The 19,682-nt window shown below is 43.2% G+C and overlaps 1 protein-coding gene across 6 annotated transcripts in view; it reads left to right on the top strand.

The window, feature by feature from the left end:
- The window catches only part of OSBPL3 (oxysterol binding protein like 3), a 277,877-nt gene that overhangs the window by 225,183 nt on the left and 33,012 nt on the right, over positions 1 to 19,682 (top strand). For 4 of the 6 annotated variants that reach the window (XM_068236035.1, XM_068236038.1, XM_068236036.1 and 1 more), the window contains 6 exons: positions 1,781 to 1,905; positions 3,183 to 3,284; positions 9,110 to 9,244; positions 10,792 to 10,879; positions 11,739 to 11,983; positions 19,328 to 19,465. In XM_068236035.1, coding sequence (XP_068092136.1) covers positions 1,781 to 1,905; positions 3,183 to 3,284; positions 9,110 to 9,244; positions 10,792 to 10,879; positions 11,739 to 11,983; positions 19,328 to 19,465 — 833 coding nt within the window. The remainder of the gene's footprint in view (positions 1 to 1,780; positions 1,906 to 3,182; positions 3,285 to 9,109; positions 9,245 to 10,791; positions 10,880 to 11,738; positions 11,984 to 19,327; positions 19,466 to 19,682) is intronic. The other 2 variants (XM_068236040.1, XM_068236039.1) reach the window with 1 other exon arrangement.

Genomic DNA, 19,682 nt, shown 5'->3' with positions numbered 1-19,682 from the left:
CAGTGTCGTTGCTCATTTGAGCAATGTCAATGCATACTGCTATGTGGAACATTGTGTGCTGCTGTGTTGAAACATTGTAAACAGAAGTGCAATAGAACATGTGTGAAAGGTTCCATGCAAAGGAAGCATTGCATATGTGTGTTCTGTGTTTGTCCCCTGCTATACAGTGCAATGCACTAGGGACATTTTGAAAGGGCCTTAGTAGCAGCTAATATGCAGTTCATCTCCTAGCAAAGTCAGGAGTATGTCTACACCCCATCTTGCCTCTGCATCCTGCTGACTGACAGCTGCAACTACAAAGAGCAGAGTTGCAGAAGCATCTGCTGGTGTGCCATGGGAGTCATTGTCCTAGATTCATATTTACAGATGTGTATTACGGTGAGAAAGACACTTAAAGGATCTTAGATCTGGAGCCCTCAGTTTGTGGATGTAAAAAAAAATAATTAACTTTTAAAGGGGGTTGTAACATCAAAAAAAGAAAAGTATATGTATGTATATATGTATGTGTGTGTGTAAACCCCCCTTTTTTTCTAAAATAGGCCACTATATGTCACCTTATGTTTAATTTTACTTTTTACCTGGTCTGTGTACCTTTGCTGAACTGTGCCGAACTGTGTATTAAGCTTACCTATCCTGTTGTTTTTAGTTTTCACTGTCGGAGAGAAATGTGATATGCAAAAAGAAAATTATTTCTGCTGGTTTCCATTTTTATCTTTTCTCTGTGATGCCAAAAGTGACATCAATTCTGCTCCTTTCATTTTCTTTTTTTTTTTTCTAACCTAGCTCAGTGTTATGTTACTACTTATTATATAGATTACTGTCACTTCTGCAACAAACACATAGATAACAAGCTTACATTACTGTGTAAACTTTTCAAAGGGAGGGGGGATTCAGTTACCCCTGGCTCATAGTATCCTTATATTATCTGAAATGGGAAGTTTCTGTTATTTAGCTAAAAAAAACCTCCCCATAATCTTTTTTCCTCTCACACCCTAAGCCTTGAGTCCGTCAGCTTCCGTGCATAGGCCTGCCCCCTTTCGGAGAAATTTCGTTTCACTTTCTCTATCTCAGATAGAGAAAGGCCATGGCACTCTTCTGAAAGGGGGCGGGGCAATTACCAGAAGGTGGTAGACATGAGGTTCAGGGAGCAATTTGGAGGAAAAAGACCCAGTGAATGATTATAACTATCGGAGAAGAGAATTGGTAGAATGTTTATTTTACGCTGAATAGCCTCTTCAACTGCAGGAGTTTCCCAAGCCGCTTTTCTGTCCCCTGTCCATAGAGCAGAAAACACAGGCTGGTTAAGGCCATTTCTTTGTACAGTGGTTTTTCTAAATCTGGCACATTTAATGATTAATGATGTCATTTACAATACAAATCTCCAGATGATCGATCATCCAATATGATCGTAATATCGATCTGAAGTGATCTTTCAGGCCCACTAATAGAAGGAAAGCAGATTCATGGAATCGATCCATTTTTCGATTCCATCAGTCTGATCAGATTGGTTAGCAGCTTTCCTTCTGTTAGTGGGCCCAAATAATTGTTTCTGATATTATGATGGAATTGGACAATCGATCATATGGAGAATTGTATGGTTAATGGCCTCCTATAAAATGATCGTTTTGGATGAAAAAATTAAAAAGTTTGATATAAGTATCTAGCTTTAGCCTTGTTGTCACTTTAGTATTGCCCTTTTATTGCATGTGTAGATTTAGCGGTGCCAGTGATGTCCTGACTGTTAATTCCTCCTTGTATTTTCTTGTATTTTCCTCCTTAGCTTATTTTACTTTAAAGTCTGCTTATAGCACAATCTTCGCTGAGCGAGAGAAGCTAAAGCAGCTTATGGAACAAGACTCTTCCCCAACAGCTCAGATACTGGGCTTGAAGAATGCCTTATCCGTGGTAAGATACGCTCGCTACCACTCTTTCATACATTAAATCACTGATTACACTCCCTCATATCTCCAGTCACATTGATATATGGTAATGAGTAAAAAGATCCTTTGCCAGTACTACTCATGGCAGCCTGCCAACTTCTCCATTCTATTCAGTCAATGTAAAAATTTAAAGTGGACCTAAACTCTTGCACAGCAGACAAGGAAAACGCATATAATTGCAGAGAAATGGACTCTGTGTCGTGTTTAGAGAGATCAGCCTGTGTAATTAGCTGATATAAGCAAGTGTAAATCAGGGCTGTCAGCTGTGTCTGAACTTTGAGAATTTGTAAACACTGGAGATTAACCCTTTCTGTGCTCCCAGGACACCAGTAAGTAAACACTGCAGTTTTTTTGTAAGATTTCTGTATGTTGTTATCAAGAAACGTTTAAAAAAAAAGTTGTTATGCTGTTGCCTATGTTTTAGAGTAGAGAAGAAATTCAGAGTTAAGGTCCACTTAAAATGGAGTAGCTGGTTGGAATGGGCAATGGTGATATTGTTGGATTTTACTTTCATGAACTTGCTGCTCTCTGCACGGTGATTTCTGCTATTTTTCCACTTTCTCGCTTTTATTGTGTGTCCAGCTTATGAAAAGAAATCTTGTAAAAGGACATGATACTATGTACACTTATAATAATCCTACAGAATATTCCCTTTGTGTTTAAACATAAAATAGTTTTAAAGGACCACTATAGTGGAAAAAAGTAAGCAGTTCAAATCTGACAGAACGAAGAACATTTGGACTACTCCATCTTCCTCATGGGGTATTCTCAGGGCCTAAGCCCATTTACGCAGTTGTATCCGCTTCTGTCCACTTTGCAGGATCTAGAAACATTGATGTGTTGCTGTAAAGCGGAAAAAACTGCATTAGTGGGCTCAGGCCCTCAGGGTTTCCTTTGTTTTCAAAAGCCTCCTTACTTGCTTGCACGCTATTTTATAAGTTAGATTTACAAAGTGCCATTCAGGAAATCCTTTGGAATACAAAGGAATCCTTCAGAATCACCCATGAGGAGATGGACTAGTCCAAAACATGTTGGCGCGGTCAGATTTTAACTGTTTATACTTTTTTACTGTAGTGGTCCTTTAAATCTGTTCCGGATTGAAATCCTAGTATGCAGTTCAAAAAATTTAAAGAATCTGATATGAAGAAGAAAATAAACAATTCCTTTTTTTTCAGTCTGCTAAAATTCCCTGTGTGTTTTGCAATTTTACTTTTGCTATTTGTATTTTTTTATAAATTCTAGGCAGTAAAACAAAATGCTGAGCTTAAAGAACGCTTGCACAGAATTCATGCTGATTCTTTGCTTCATGATTCAGCTGCTAGCACAAAGACCAGTCCGCTGAAGGTGGGTGAGCATATCCTAGTTCTGTCAATAATTACGGCCCATTGTAAAAGTAACACAGAAGAAAAGTGTACATAGGCACTTGTCAGATGTGTGGTGTCGCTGCTGTACTTCCATATACTATCCCGTTTGTGTGGCAAGATTGTACTATTTCAAGGATTTCAACTTTAAACTAGTCTTAAAGTGTACCTTAGCTGAAGTGGGTACAAATTCAGATACTTTCCTAAAGAGAGTGACGCCTCAGGATCCTATTGAGGCTTCCCTCCCTGCTCTTATGTCCCCCATTGCTGAGTGCAGCCCCCCAGAAGATTAGTGATAAGGCATTGTTGCTAATCAAATCGGGGCCGCCCAGCTCCTCTTCCTGGATCATGGCCGCCCAGCTCCTCTTCCTGGATGGGGGCCGCCCAGCTCCTCTTCCTGGATGGGGGCCGCCCAGCTCCTCTTCCTGGATGGGGGCCGCACAGCTCCTCTTCCTGGATGGGGGCCGCACAGCTCCTCTTCCTGGATGGGGGCCGCCCAGCTCCTCTTCCTGGATGGGGGGCCGCCCAGCTCCTCTTCCTGGATGGGGGGCCGCCCAGCTCCTCTTCCTGGATGGGGGGCCGCCCAGCTCCTCTTCCTGGATGGGGGGCCGCCCAGCTCCTCTTCCTGGATGGGGGGCCGCCCAGCTCCTCTTCCTGGATCGGGGCCGCACAGCTCCTCTTCCTGGATGGGGGCCACCCAGCTCCTCTTCCTGGATCGTGGCCGCACAGCTCCTCTTCCTGAATCGGGGCCGCCCAGCTCCTCTTCCTGGATCGTGGCCGCACAGCTCCTCTTCCTGGATGGGGGCCGCCCAGCTCCTCTTCCTGGATCGGGGCCGCACAGCTCCTCTTCCTGGATCGGGGCCGCACAGCTCCTCTTCCTGGATCGAAGCCGCGCAGTAGCTGCGTGAGCTGCACAGCCCTGATGTGGAGGGGGGCCGCATTCCGCAATGGGGATTCCGACCACCAAGAGAAGCCTCAATAGGGGGATCCTGAGGCTTCCCTCTCTTTAGGTCAGGATCTTTTTTTGAACACGAGCTCGGTTCGGGATTACTTTAAAACCCTTCAGCCTCCCATTTTTCATGTACATGATAGAAAAGTTGCATTAATTAGCAATGCATAAAGTTTTCTGCATTGCACGTTTGTACTTTTTTGCAATAAGTATGTTGGTAGTACCTGGCTGACTGGGTCCTGTAGTTCCATTTCGTGTTGAGAGGATGATGCAGTTTTGGCCATCCAAAATCCTCCTACTGTCTCATCAGCACCAATATAAAATAATCAATATAAAATTTATTACACATTTAGCAGGGGGAAACTGGGCAAGGAGATGTGGTGCTGTAACGCTGGCTACAAAGAATTATAGAATATCTCTTAGCAGAGGGAGGTTGTGGGTGGAGTCAGGTGATCTTTTCTATCTTAGGAAAGCAACTCCCAGAACAAGAAACTAAAAACTCTCCTAGCTAGTTACTTTCAGTAGATTTCTAGCCCCCCTTGAACCCTGCAGATCTCCTGACTGACAGAGAAGGATCTCTTGGCTGAATTCGGGATTGTAACCGTGTTCTCAGGTTTTTAGGTAACTTTGCTATGTGTGCTCTGTTTATGTCAAGCATGCTCTGTGTCCTGCTCTTTCCTCCATGCTTTTTTCAATGGCTCTGCACTGTTACTTCATTGCTGTAAAATAGACGAACTTGGATTCTGCCATGTATGTGATTAGCTTTTTTTTTTTTTTTTTTTTTAGCAAACATGCAATAGAAATATAGCACATAAATCCAAGTTGTGCATTATACAGTTTGTGGGACCAATATTAGGTAAATGGTGCTGTGTGGGGCCCTTCATACTCTGACTGTAAACTGCTTTTTCATGAGTACATGTCACAGTACATGCAAGTACCTGTTAATGCAATTCAAAGCATATAATAAATGTACTGGTACATTTCTACATAAAACTACATCATTAACAAAGAATGATACAACTTCAAATCCTGGTTCAAACGCTGCTTTAAATTCCTCCCCCCAGTAAATGCCACATAACTAGACTCACTTTATACTGATAAATAACGAGAAAATCTTGCTGTAAAATACTTTGAAAGCCATTTCCATTATATGTGTCCCATGTGCAACTGTTAGGCCCCGTTCACATTTAAAAACGCAAAACGCTACCGATTACCGCTAGCATTTTGCGGGAGTGATTTTTCCATGATTAACACGGAAAAATCACTGGACACTGTAGCGTTTTTGGGAGCGATCGCGATTAGCGGTTTTATACATGCTAATCGCAATCGCTCAGGAATCGCCGCCAAAACTCTGCATGTAACGTGTTTCGGTAACGCTAACCGCAAAACGCCCGCGATGGCAGCAGTGAGAACACTGCCGTAGGCCAACATGGGCTAGCGGTTTTTAAAAACTGCTAGCGGTTTGCTGTGAGCGGGTATCACGCGCTTCACGCTCAAGTGTGAACAAGCCCTAACGTGTGTCTTTATACGTCATGGTTTCCGTTCACCCTCTGCAAAGGTTTGGAAAGTGTCACCTGATTGGGCCCTCAACAAGGTGCTGTCAATGACTCCAACTTGGGGAACAATTAAGGAAACTGGAGCTCTTGGGCAGTTACCTAGTTTGTTTGTTTCTAATTAAATTGAGAAAATCTGATATTACAATGTAAATTCTTTAAATATTGCTTGATTTTGATTTGTGCTTGCACTACAGTATGATCACCTCCTCTCTGCCACCACTTGTTGCAGAAGGATATGATTGTTAGTCTGCAAAAGTTGATGAGCACAGCGCCCGTGCTACCCCACCAGGGTTGTGGAGTCTGAGCCGGAGCAGTTTCTGAGTACCCGGGAGTCTGAGTCATGGTTTCATAAACTGAGGAGTCGGAGAATTTTTGTACCCACTCCATCGCCCTGCAAGGGCTGCAATTTTGGGTACTGAGGAACTGAGGAGTCAGAGTTGTATGATTTTTGTACCGACTCCACAGCCCTGTGCGCATCACAGCAGGCAACAAGTGGGACAATAAGCAGAGTGTGATACCCTGGTGTCTGAGGGGGCTATTACTAAAAAATACTGTTTTGCTACTTCCTATAAGCCTTTCCACTTTTGAAACTACACCCCTTGCAAGTTGAAGAAACTAATTCTGTTACTGGTTGGCCTATTTGGACCACTTGTGGTAGGTGTTAACCAGGGCTGGGGAGTCGGTACATAAATCTTCCGACTCCGACTCCTTGGTTTATGAAACCACGACTCTGGGTACCCAAAATGGCTCCGACTCCTCGACTCCGACTCCTTAATCTGATACTTAACAGGGCTGTGGATTTTGTACAAAAATCATCCAACTCCGAGTCCTCAGTTTACGAAACCACCACTCCGACTCCAACACCGACTCCGGGCACCCAAAATTGCCCAGACTCCGACTCCTTGGCTCCCAGTGATCGTAGAGTCAGGAGCCAATGAAATTGACTCCTGAGTGGCTCACTGAGCTCTGCTGTCATAGCGACAGCAGAGCGAGTGGGCTGCAGTGACGGGAGAGCGGCACAAAGGGCGAAAGAGACGGCTCCGTGCGGTGTGACATCAGTGTGCCCTGTTTTTGTACCACAAAGTCTCTGGTCCTTAAGGGGCCATAAACGTCTGATACTTAAGTGGTTAAAGTGAAAATCAATGTTATTCCCTTCAGCTGTCAGTGGATCTAATGCTGTTGCTGATCAGTATGTGAGTCATCTGTGTTTGATTCTGTACTCCCTGCAGCCAGCAGTCCTATTCAGACTTGCCCAAGGCAATGGCAGCTGTTATTGATAAATGGGATTCTTTGACAGAGTTTTGTCCTTGATTCACTCACACCCAGGAAACCTTTCTCTCTTCCTGTTGCTTCTTCTGCCATGCCGTCCTCCCAGCACACACAATACATTATCTTTGATGAGTTCTATCCAGAGTGATTCATGTTGCAGATAAAGAAGTTGTGAAGCGCTCCTGCTTAGAGCTCCCTGTGGGTTTGTTCCAGTGGAAGTAGCAGATAGAGGGCTGATGTGTACTGTGTGCAGATGCAGCAGCATCTCAGCTAGTCACGTCCATTCTTACGTTCCCAGGAAGTCGGCTTCCACCTGGGAGACGTGGGCAGAACATTCCCATTATCTGAGGATGACCTTCCTTCATGCAGTATTCACAACACCATGAAAGCGTCAGCACTCTTGTGTTGGTGTTACAAGGCCGTGTGCCTCTCAGGTGCCTCAGGGACTTCACAGCAAATGATGGTGTTTGTCTCGAAAGAAAAGAGAAATGTATAAATCTAGATTAATTATATGCCGTATGCGAGAACAGTGTACAAGCAAAGTATTAGGAGAAATGTAAAGCACGCTTAAAGGGAACCTAATCTGAGAAGGGTATAGATTTTTCCTTTTAAAATAATACCAGTTGCCTGACTCTCCTGCTGATCCTGTGTCTCGAACACTTTTAGCCACAGCCCCTCAACAAGATCAGGTGCTCTGACTGAAGTCAGACTGGATTAGCTGCATGCTTGTTTCAGGGGTGAGATTCAGATACTACTGCAGCAAAGAGATCAGCAGGACCGCCAGGCAACTGGTATTGTTTAAAAAAAGGAAACATCCATATCCCTCTGTTTAGGTTCCCTTTAAGGTGGCCATTAACGATACGATTCTCTGGAAGATCAGTGATCCGATTTGATCATAATATTGATCAGAAACAATCGTTTGTGTCAGGAAGGGCCAAGTACTTTTCAAATCAGTGTATGAAGATGTACAGAAATACCACTTACAGTGCATTCTAGATTAGCCACCAAAGAGATTATAGACTTTAAGTGCACCTGAGACTGGGGAATTAAAAAAAAATGTACATACTCTACAATTCAGTTCCGAAAGTCCTCCAGTGGGGGCCAGTCGGCACAGTCTAGCTGCCCTCACTCCCCCGTCATGCTCCTGCGCAATCGCAGCAATGGGGACATGCATGCGCAGTACAACCCAGACCGCAGGATGTTCTGGGCCAAATTGCAGAGGACCCAGGCAGCGCAGGAGGACGGCAAGGGAGGGATCAGTCTGGAGAGGGCTGGAGGAACCCCCAGGTATGTATAATTTTTTGATCATAAAGGCAACCTTGCAGGTACCAGGTGCTGTACAGACACCTTGCTTGGCTGTGGCCAAGCGGCATGTACTATTTAATGAGAGGGCAGAAGTGATGAGGGGGCAGCACATAATGACTTCCAGTGGGACAAGTGCAGAAACAATGTGGTCATCCATTCGCTGGTGTCCCTCAGAAATCTGGCCTACTCTATTCTATGCAACGTCCTATGAGGACACCTGTACATACGGGTGCATATTATGTGGGCGTCCGCTCAGTTCGGCGCGGGGAGAGCCGAATGACGGCTCTCCCTGTAGGCACTAAACTCCGAGGCGGCGTTAAATACTATTCCCCCTCCGAGTTGTCGCAACTCGGAGCGAGATGTATTTCGGGGTCTGGCAGTCACCAGCGCCCCAAATTACCGATACGTGGGGTGTGCCTCATAGCATTGCTGCTATGATGGCGCTTATTTTCGGCGCTTGGCTCTCAGAGCCGCGTAAACCAGAATGAACTGATTCGTTTACATACACTAGACTCTCAGCTGGGACCGTGCCAAACGGCTGCCTCAAATGAATTTCCTTTAAAATTAGGATTACAATCTTTTTGCATTTGCAGGGATCTTACTGTGTGTATGATACTAAAATACTCCTATCAGGAGACAATTGTGATGCAGTTTTGAGCTTACATACCTCAACAAACTCTATTTTTTCAGCCAGTCAAATGATGATTTTTGCCAACTTTTGCTTATTAGGAGGACACTTGTGATGAGAACAAACCCCTGGTTCATCAGCTGTCCAATGAGAGTCGCCTGTCCATCACAGATTCCCTTACAGAGTTCTATGACGCTCAGGAAGTACTGCTGTCATCTAGTTCATCTGAAAATGAGGTTGGTTGCATTTCTATCACAGGTCTTCACTAGAATTTACCAATATGTTGAACAAAATCTCTCAATGAGGATACATCATGGAGAAACATGATGATCAGTTTTATTAGGTGGCTGATTTGGAAATCTCTGGCTGATTGTGATCAAGTCTCATATCTGCTTGCAGAGTAGTGTAAACAGAAGTTTACTTGTTCACATGATCAGTACCCAGCCAATCAGAGACTTGGAAATCAGCCACATGCGGTGCAAGTTGCAGTGCAACTGTACAGAACAATTGATATGAAGTGCCAAAACCTGCTGAAAACAGCCAGTGTTGGAGAAGGTTCAGCAGGGAGGGAAACAGTTTAACGAACATTACCACATTTCGGAGCACATACAGCGGTCGATGATTACCAGAAGAGCTCACACAGGCGCTGAAGAAGAGCCTTAGTGGGCCTCTCTGGTATAAGGGTCCCAGTGAGATTGCAACCTCTGTATCCCCCTATTGCTCCGCCACTGCTGGGAAATGAAAGTATAGAATAAATAAACAACTGACGTCATGGAATCCATGTATGAACCTAAATGTGCTTTAAACCTTTGACTCCTCAAAGTAGCCATCTGTGGTAAATATACCTGCTGAACACACTCGGGCCATTCTTTCTACAATGGAAATGACTCATAAATGGGTGTTACTTGCAAAGTGCTTTGCTTTCATTCTTCTGCCCAGTTCATCCCAAACCAGCTCACTGAGGTTTAAGTCTGGAGATTGTGCTGGCCACTCCGTGTTCACAAGCTTACCTCTTTTTCCGTAAGGAAGTTCTGGCATATCTTGGACTTATGTTTTGGGCCATTATCTTGCTGTAGGATGAACTCCATAAAGTCGTATTTTTATAGTTGAAACCATGACTGGCTTTCTGTAACTATTAAGCTATGTAGCTGTGGTCCCATGAGCCACCTGCTGTGCAAGCTGTTGACTCTCAGAAACATGTCTTCTGATGCTGTTGTTGCTTTGGGTCTACCAGACCTCTTCCTGTCATCAGAGGTTCCCCCAGTTTCTAAGTGCCTTTTGGTGGTGAAGGAGACTGAATTCACTCGAACTCACTGACACCTTGACTTTCTTTGCAATCTGTCTGTAGGAAAGAATTGCTCATTTTTCACCTTTTTTATAGCAACACACTACATTCTGCAGTCCAATACTGTTCAAATAATGCTCACAAGTATATGGTACCTCAGTGTGTTCCATCACTACCTTTCTGCAGACGGGGGTTGTAAGTAATCAGGACGGTTGGCACACCTGTAAAAATTGGTTGTAACAACTCTCAAAGCTTGATCAATCTATATTGCTGCAGAACAACAGTAAGTTGTTAATCCGTTTCTGGTTTCCTGCAACGGAACATTTCGGATACGGTAATTCTGAAAGTCTGATCATGTTAGCATGAGATCCTCTGGCGATATCCTGGAAGGACTGTCAGTTTCCATGCATCATTTGTAACACTTCTTTTATCTTGTGATATTGACCTCTGGTGTCTCTTGTACAGGACTGTAATGCATGCATCTTGCTTGTTTTCCAGGTATCAGATGATGACTCATATGTCAGTGATATCAGTGATAACATATCAGAGGATAATCTAAGCAATGACATTGAAAGACAATCTCTAGGTATAGTATGCTGCTCTTTGCTTCCCTGTGGTGAGCTGCTGTCTGAAATGTACCATTAGGTATTCATGCATAGCTACAGTCTCACTTGTTTTTGTATATTTCTTTCTTTATTGAACTGTGCTTATTTTATGCCTGGAACATAATGAATAAAATCTAACCATAATTGGTAAGTGATTACATGATCCACTCCAGTACTCCTGCATATCAGTGTCCTATGACTGAAGTGACATTGCTGATACGCTCGGCTAGATGGAGGTTGCCGTGCTTTTTTTGTCCCCTGTATAAACATGTTACTTGTAAATCTGTCAAGCCACTACTGTGATTTACATATGAAACCAGTTTATACAAAATTAAAGTGACATCCCTAAACTTCAATTTTGGCTTCTGGGTCATGAATATCAGGCCATTGTTGTCGAGGTCCCTTCTGCTCTTGCTTCTAAAAAAAGCATCTGCTGGCATGGTACCTGGCCTGGATGCATAGGATATGTACGAAGCCAGCATAAAAAATGTACAGGCACGCAGTGCACAAAACTATGTGCATTGCTAATATATGCAATTTTTCTATCATGTCTATTAAAATAGGGGCTGGCCTAGGGCTATACCAATTGAATAATACTTGTTGGCCATTGGAGGCTGTGGTAATGGACTATAGTGGGCTGGTACTTGTCACCAACCCTTGAGGGTTTATTCTGCATATATTGCATTTAAAGAAACCCGCGGTACATAAAAATTGTTTGAGATTTGTGCAGGTGCTTGAAGGCACCAGGAAGTGCTCACACATTTAGGCATCGTTAGTCTAGGTCATGTAAAGCTTTGCTTTAGGATGCTCAGTGTTTTCTCTCATGTTCTCCTGTTGTAGATGGGGCGACTGTGGTGGACGGTTGCCTGAAGCATCGTACAAGTCTTCCTGCTCCGAGCCCGAACACAAGTAATATCAGTTTGTGGAACATTCTTAGGAATAACATTGGAAAAGACCTCTCTAAAGTATCCATGCCAGTGCAGCTGAATGAGCCCCTCAACACTTTACAGCGGCTGTGTGAGGAACTGGAATACAGCGAATTACTGGACAAAGCCGCACTGACTCAGGATCCATTTGAAAGAATGGTATGGAAGTTTGTGTCTTGACAAAAGGGGGTCATTTCTAAATTTCAATCCACACAAAAGGCTCTATTCACAAAGCATTCCCACATTCTGTAATTATGAAAATACAGCAGGATGCGAAAGTTTGAGCAACCTTGTTAATAGTCATGATTTTCCTGTATAAATGGTTGGTTGTTAGGATAAAAAATGTAAGGTAAATTTATCATATAGGCAGGGGCGTATCTGGGTATTATGGTGCCTATGGCAAACGCTGAAATTGCGCCCCATATCCATGCTGGAGGTTTCCCTCCAGTATGGATATCCAGAGTTGTGACCACCCCAGTATAGGTAGCCAGAGGTGCCCCCCTCCCAGCATAGGTATTTAGATGAGCACCCCCCCCCCCCACATAAGTAGCTGCCCCAGTATAGATTGCTAACTCCATTATAACCCCAACTATAAGTAACAAGCGGCATCCCTCAGTATGGTAGTGGAGCACGAGAGAGGGGGCAGAGGGAGGAGGGGACAGCCATAGCGCCCATGTTGCTGCGGCGCCCATGGCATGAGCCATGCCTGCACCCCTCTAGATACGCCTCTGCATATAGGAGACACACACAGTGATATTTGAAAAGTGAAATGAAGTTTATTGGATTTACAGAAAGTGCGCAATAATGGTTTAAATAAAATTAGGCAGGTGCATAAATTTGGGCACTGTTGTCATTTTATATGATTCCAAAACCTTTAGAACTAATTATTGGAACTCAAATTGGCTTGGTAAGCTCAGTGACCCCTGATGTACATACACAGGTGAATCCAATTATGAGAAAGAGTATTTAAGGGGGTCAATTGTAGGTTTCCGTCCTCTTTTAATTTTCTTTGAAGAGTAGCAACATGGGGGTCTCAAAACAACTCTCAAATGACCTGAAGACAAAGATTGTTCAATATCATGGTTTAGGGGAAGGATACAGAAAGCTGTCTGAGATTTCAGCTGTCTGTTTCTACAGTTAGGAACATATTGAGGAGATGGAAGACCGCAGGCTTAGTTCAACTTAATGCTCAAAGTGGTAGACCAAGAAAGATCTTGGATAAAAAGAAGTGACAAATGGTGAGAACAGTCAGTCATCCCACAGACCAGCCCCTAAGACCTACAACATCATCTTGCTGCAGATGGAGTCACTGTGCATCGTTCAACCATTCGGCGCACTTTACACAAGGATATGTTGTATGTGAGAGTGATGCACAGCACAAACAGAGCTGCTTGAGGTATGCTAAAGCACATTTGGACAAGCCAGCTTCATTTTGGAATAAGGTGCTGTGGACTACTGAAACTAAAATTGAGTTATTTGGGCATAACAAGAGGCATTATGCATGCAAATAAAAGAACACAGCATTCCAAGAAAAAAAACTGCTTCCTACTGTAAAATATGGTGGTGGTTCCATCATGCTGTGGGGCTGTGTCGCCAGTGCAGGGACTGGGAATCTTGTCAAAGTTGATGGACGCATGTTTACCCCTCAGTATCAGCAGATTCTGGAGACCAACGTCCAGGAATCAGTGACAAAGCTGAAGCTGCGCCGGGTCTGTATCTTTCAACAAGACAACGGCCCTAAACGCTGCTCAAAATCCACTAAGGCATTCATGCAGAGGAACAAGTACAATGTTCTGGAATGGCCATCTCAGTCCCCAGACCTGAATATAATTGAAAATCTGTGGTGCGAGTTAGAGAGCTGTCCATGCTCGGAAGCCATCAAACCTGAATGAACTAGAAATGTTTTGTAAAGAGGAATGGTCCAAAATACCTTCAACCAGAATCCAGACTCTCATTGGAACCTACAGCAAGTGTTTAGAGGCTGTAATTTCTGCAAAAGGAGGATCTACTAAATATTGATTGCATTTCCTTTTTGTGGTGCCCAAATTTATGCACCTGCCTAATTTTGTTTAAACTGGATCCGAGGTACAATTTTACTCATTGCATAATTGTGTTCCTTTCCTATTGTTTATAGGGCATTCCTCAAGCCAAATACTTTTTTGTTTTTCTTTTAATACTCTAATTCCCTAAAAACTAAATAAACCACGCCCACAGGTTTTCACAGAGCCTTGGCAGTAGCAAGGGCTCATGGGAGCTCAGTCTGGGCAGGAGGAGGAGGAGGTGTTACTAGACATTGATTTCAGAGGCAGGAGGGGGGGGGTAGTTTTTTTTCACAGGCTGAGTGATCAAGATACAGATAAGCCTGCCTCTGTGTAATGATTACAAACAACATGGCTGCTGTCATTGTATCACAGGAATAATCAATCATATTCTATTAAAGCTGTTTGCAGCCAGATTTTCTATGTAAACTATCTAAACTTTAGAGAAGATATATAGACAAGTTACTTGTTATAGTTAGTTTTTCATCTCGGATCCGCTTTAAACATTTATTGCACACGTTCTGTAAATCCAATAAACGTCATTACACTTCTCAAATACACTGTGTGTGTCTCCTATATGATATATTTAACTGACATTTTTTTATCGTAACAACCAATGATTTATACGGGTAAATCATGACGATTAACAAGTTTGCCCAAACTTTCGCATCCCACTGTAGCTGATTTTATCAATCACCTTCCCAAATTACAATTCACAAAACTGATTACTGCACAGAAAAGTAATATCACTGACTAGTGAGGTAAATTACCGATTTGTGCTTTAATTGCCTCGAGACGTCAAGAAATTGCAATTCACAAAGATTTCCGCATTTGGTTTTACCGGGCAAAAGTGTTCGGTATTTTTCTCTGGCCAATAACTCACTCTCTCCATGCTGTCTCTGTGCGGTAAATTTGACAAGACAGCCTTTGAAGATAGCCAGGCAGCCAATAGGGAGAACCACACAGCCCTGCTTCAGACTCTGATTTCATGATATGGGGTCTCGGGTGGTTCTTTCATTGTATCAGAGCAGAGGAAGGTGAGGGCTTTCTGCATACCTAAGATGTGAAAATCTGAATTCTAGCATAAAGAGCGCCCCCTGGTGGCTGCAGCACATCTAAAGGGATGACCGGATACACTGCAGAGAAAACCTCTGAGTCATACATGCAGGTCCCTGCCTGACCGCTAACCTGACACTTACCGACCGGGCTTAGTGAATTGAGCCATGTTTGTTCGGTAAATTACTAAAGTTCTGCCTCATACAGAAAAACTTTAGTGAATTGGGGGGGGGAGAGTATAAAATACAGGAAGAGGTATTTTACTGAACAAAATGATTGTACAGTACTGCCCTTTGTGAATAGAGCCCATTGTGTCTAAACTAAACACACAAATTTTCTTTCCAGCACCTAAATCCTTTTTTTTTCATGGTTGCCGCCTTGAGAGCGCCTTGATATTAAGACATTAGAAGGTCAAAGCATTTTATAAATTGACTTCCATACTTTCCCCAGGGCATATTGATCTACACTACTCAAGCATAAATGCTAAGCTAAGTGTCTGCATATATGTCAGGGGGTTGATGTTCAGGGCTGCTCAAATCCGGATCCGGGAGGCATCCAGATAGTTCTATCCGGATATCTCCCAGTTACCTGTGGGGGGGGGGGGGGTCAATCTTACCTATCTGACCTCTTCTTCGGTCAGTCCGTCGGCGCCTCCTACGATGCGGTCCAAGTGGTGGTCACGTGATTACAAACACTTCCTTCTTCCGGGTTGAAGGAGGAAGGGTTTGTAATCATGTGACGCGCGTGGAGTGCATCGTGGGAGGCGCCGAGGGACGGATGAAGAAGACGTCAGACAGATAAGACTGACCTCCCCGCCCACCCCGCACAGGTTTACTGGGAGATATCCAGATAGCATCTATCCGGGTATCTCCCGGATTCGGATTTGAGCAGCCCTATTGATGTTAGTGGTCATGAAGCAGTAGTTGCTGTTTTTTAAACTGGTCTCTCGGTGTAACTGTGGTAGTCAGGAAACAGGTTTTGTAATTAATCTGAACAGTTATTCCCTTATGATGCTCATCTGCTGTTACCATATGTTGAAAATGTTTGGTTGAAACCAGTTGTGTTTTGACCCACATTACTGTTTGATGTGACTGTTGGGGTTCCTGTTGGGGTTCCATGTCTTAGTGCATGTCAAGTCTGGATTTATACTTATTGTGCCCCTAGGCCAAGTATGTTGTGGCTCCCCTTTCATGAGCAGCAGCTCCCCTCCCATTCCATGTGCAGCCCTCTCTTCCATCAAATGGAAGTATGGAGTAGTATCATACTACATATAATGTGATCCTCTCTTTTATAAACCACTTCCTTGGGCATCAGGTTTCCTTTTTTCATGTGTTGCTCTCCGTTGGCCGGATAGTGTACTGAGTGGCCGGATAGTGTACTAGTTAAGTGCACTGCCTTTGATATGGGAGACCAGGGTTCGAATCCTGGCTAGGGTCAGTACCTATTCAGTAAGGTGTTAAGGCAAGACTCTCTAACACTGCAGGGTGACCTCTTGAGCTCGTCCCAGTGGCTGCAGCTCTTGAGCGCTTTGAGTCAGACAGCAGAAAAGCGCTATACAAATGTTCGGATTATTATTTTTAGCCGCCTCTTTCACATGTAGCAACCCCTTTTTCAGGTTCAGGTGCCCCCTTGGCTGCAGCTGACCAAGGGCCAGGCCTTTGTGTTCTTTTCAGAAATCCAGCCCTGGTGCATGTACCAACAGTAGACAGTTGTGACAGTACTTAATTTAGGGGGTCTTTCTGGACCTCCAATCTTCTACCTACTCTAATATTCTCCCTTATGCTTATCCCTGACCTCTCCCTTCAAGCATCTCTAACCTTAAAGGACAACTGAAGTAACCTGTATATGGAGGTTGCCATATTTATTTTATTTTAAGCAATACCAATTGCCTGGCAGCCCTGATGGCCTATTTGGCTGCAGAAGTATCTGAAATACACCAGAAACAAGCATGCAGCTGATCTTGTCTGGTCTGACAAAAATTTCAGAAACACCTGATTTGCTGCATGCTTGGTTAGGGTGTTTAGCTAAAAGTATTTGAGACATAGGATCAGCAGGATAGCCAGGTAACTGGTATTGCTTAAAAAAAAAAAATGGCAGCTTCCATATTGTATTCTGCACAAGAGAAACATATGTGTGCTCTGACCAGTCACCTCCTGATTTAAATACTGGCTGCCTCAAGTCTATTGACTAATTAAAATGACAAAGCGTTTGCATATTGCATTCGCCCACCAGAATATGCAGGATCTAAACTATCCACCTGCTCTTCCTGCAAGAGTTGGCCCATGCAATATATTGCATCTCAAGAAGGGTGCTGCGTGTAGGCCTCTTTGTACCCCCAAGAAATGAAGGGCAGCGCAGACACCCCCACAAGGCATCCATTGCCCAAGAGCGCCGCAACTGCCCCTCAGGGAGGGGGGGAGTGAGAGAACATGGCCGGTACAGCCTGCAGCACTGAGAGTTTGTGGTGCAAGAAGTCACCTGTGTCTGGGCAGTGACCCACCAGGTGACATAGAATGTAGGAAAACATGGCGACGACCGACGCAGCAATACATCACCTGTCCAGCCGGTGCGAGTCCCCGGGTCCCCGCTGTCTCTCACTTTTTCCAGCATCATTTCTTCACTTCCTGTTCTGTTCTGTGAGAAAGCGAAGTTCAAACAGTAGAGTGTGCTATACTGTTTGAACTTTCTGCTTGTGACAGGACGGGACAGGAAGTGAAGATAGAGTACGCTGAAAAAAATGAGACTGCAGGGACCCAGGGAATCGATTCAAAATCTGTTTGCAGTGTATGGGCAACCTTACGCTCCTCTTCCTGATTGTGTATGCATTGCCCGCACTCCACTGTAGAAAGTGCATTGTCTCAGCATGAGAAGTATTGGCCAATCAGAGAGGAACAGAGGTGTGGGAGGGGAAAACAGGAGGTAAAGAGGCTTCAGCCAATCGGGCTGCATTAGTTAAGTCTAAGGGGAAGGTAGAGAAGCACAAAAGGACAACCCAGCATGCTCTGCAATTTTCTTTGTGTGTACCAAAGAAGAGTCAGGTAAACTGGGCAATGATCATTTATCAACAAGAAAAGTAATAGTGATTTTAACTTTTGTATTGCCTGGTTAGCATCCTTATTACTTGTTTACCAGATAAAAAGAATTGATTTTATGCCCGACAGTTACACTTTAACTGGCATTATCAACCACTGTTGATCATAACTTCCTACTTACTACATTGTGTACTTTTCACTTTGAAAATAATACAATTATTTTTAATGGTAAAAATGAGGGAGAAATTTAATCTAATTGGCTCAGATAACATACTGTATATTCCCTTTCACCAATTAGTGCTGCAGCTGATCCTTCACTGTTGTGCATCAGCTACAAGATGCATATCTACTTCATTGTGGCTTGCCTGAAGTCGCAGAGGATGTAGATATACTGTAGCTGGGATTAAAGATGCAAACAGAGATCACAGGAGTTCTTTAACCATTTCAGCCTGTGCGCTCCCGCGGCCGATCGCGCGCATGCACGCGCGCTAACGGCCGCAGATCTTTTGCCCAGGAATCAATGAATCAGGACATGGTGCCTGATCATGGATTCCTTTCCCCGGCAGAAAAAGCGACCACTTCTCTCGGAAACCTCGCTTTTTCTGCCTCTTACGTCCCCCTACGTCCCTCTAAGTGTACATGTTATGCTTAGAGTGACGTCATGTAAACAAACTCGAGGTTTTCATCTTGTGGACAAAAAGTAAAACTACATCACCATGTAAAAAATAAATAAATAAATAAACATATTTACATAAAAAATACTATTTACATCCCACCCTCCCAAAAATACCCAAATAAAATGTTTAATAAAAAAAAATTACAATAAAAAAACACGTAACACGTTTATTGTAAATAGTGATGGATGCAAAACGGAAAAAATGCACTTTTGTTTCCAAATAAAATATTGTAGCCATACATTGTGATAGGGACATAATTTAAACGGTGTAATACCTGGGACTATTAGGCAAATACAATACGTGGGTTTTAATTATGAAGGCATGTATTATTTTAACACTATAATGGCCGAAAACTGAGAAATAATTAATTTTTTTCCGTTTTTTTCTTCTTCTTCCTGTTGTAAATGTACTACCCAAAGAAAGCCTAATTGGTGGCGGAAAAAACAAGATATAGATCTTGAAAAGTAATTTCGTTGTGTTACACAATGACAATAAAGTGAATTGAATTGATATAGATCAGTTCATTGTGATAAGTAGTGATAAAGTTATAGGCTAATGAATGGGAGGTGAACATTGCTCGGATGCATAAAGGGAAAATGACTGAAGGCTAAAGTGGTTAAAAAGGAAAGCTTATTTGGGGAGGATAAAGTTACAGTTCTCGTTGATAATTTGTAAAACATTTTCTTTTTCCCCTACTAGGTTTACATTGCCACTTATGCAGTATCTGCATACGCACCTAGTTTCTATAGGGCTGGTAGCAAGCCATTTAATCCTGTCCTTGGGGAGACCTATGAATTTGCTGATGAAGAAAAAGGAGTCCGATTTATTTCTGAACAGGTAATGTTTTATCTTTATATTTTTAGTTTACCCAAAAACTTTACTTTGTTGCATGAGAAAACAAATGCATATTGTAGATTTATCTTTCTATTTCTAAAGACTTACGCATACCTCATGAAAAAAAAAACAGAGCATAGCTGAGGAGCAAAAATATATTCAAAATATTTACCGTATTTATTTTATTTAAGTTTTTTTATAGCGCCGACATATTAAGCAG

The sequence above is a fragment of the Hyperolius riggenbachi genome, chromosome 5, assembly GCF_040937935.1.
Source record: "Hyperolius riggenbachi isolate aHypRig1 chromosome 5, aHypRig1.pri, whole genome shotgun sequence".
Classification (NCBI taxonomy): domain Eukaryota; kingdom Metazoa; phylum Chordata; class Amphibia; order Anura; family Hyperoliidae; genus Hyperolius; species Hyperolius riggenbachi.
Note: the sequence above shows the minus strand (reverse complement) of the source record. Positions and strands in the feature narration are given on the sequence as shown.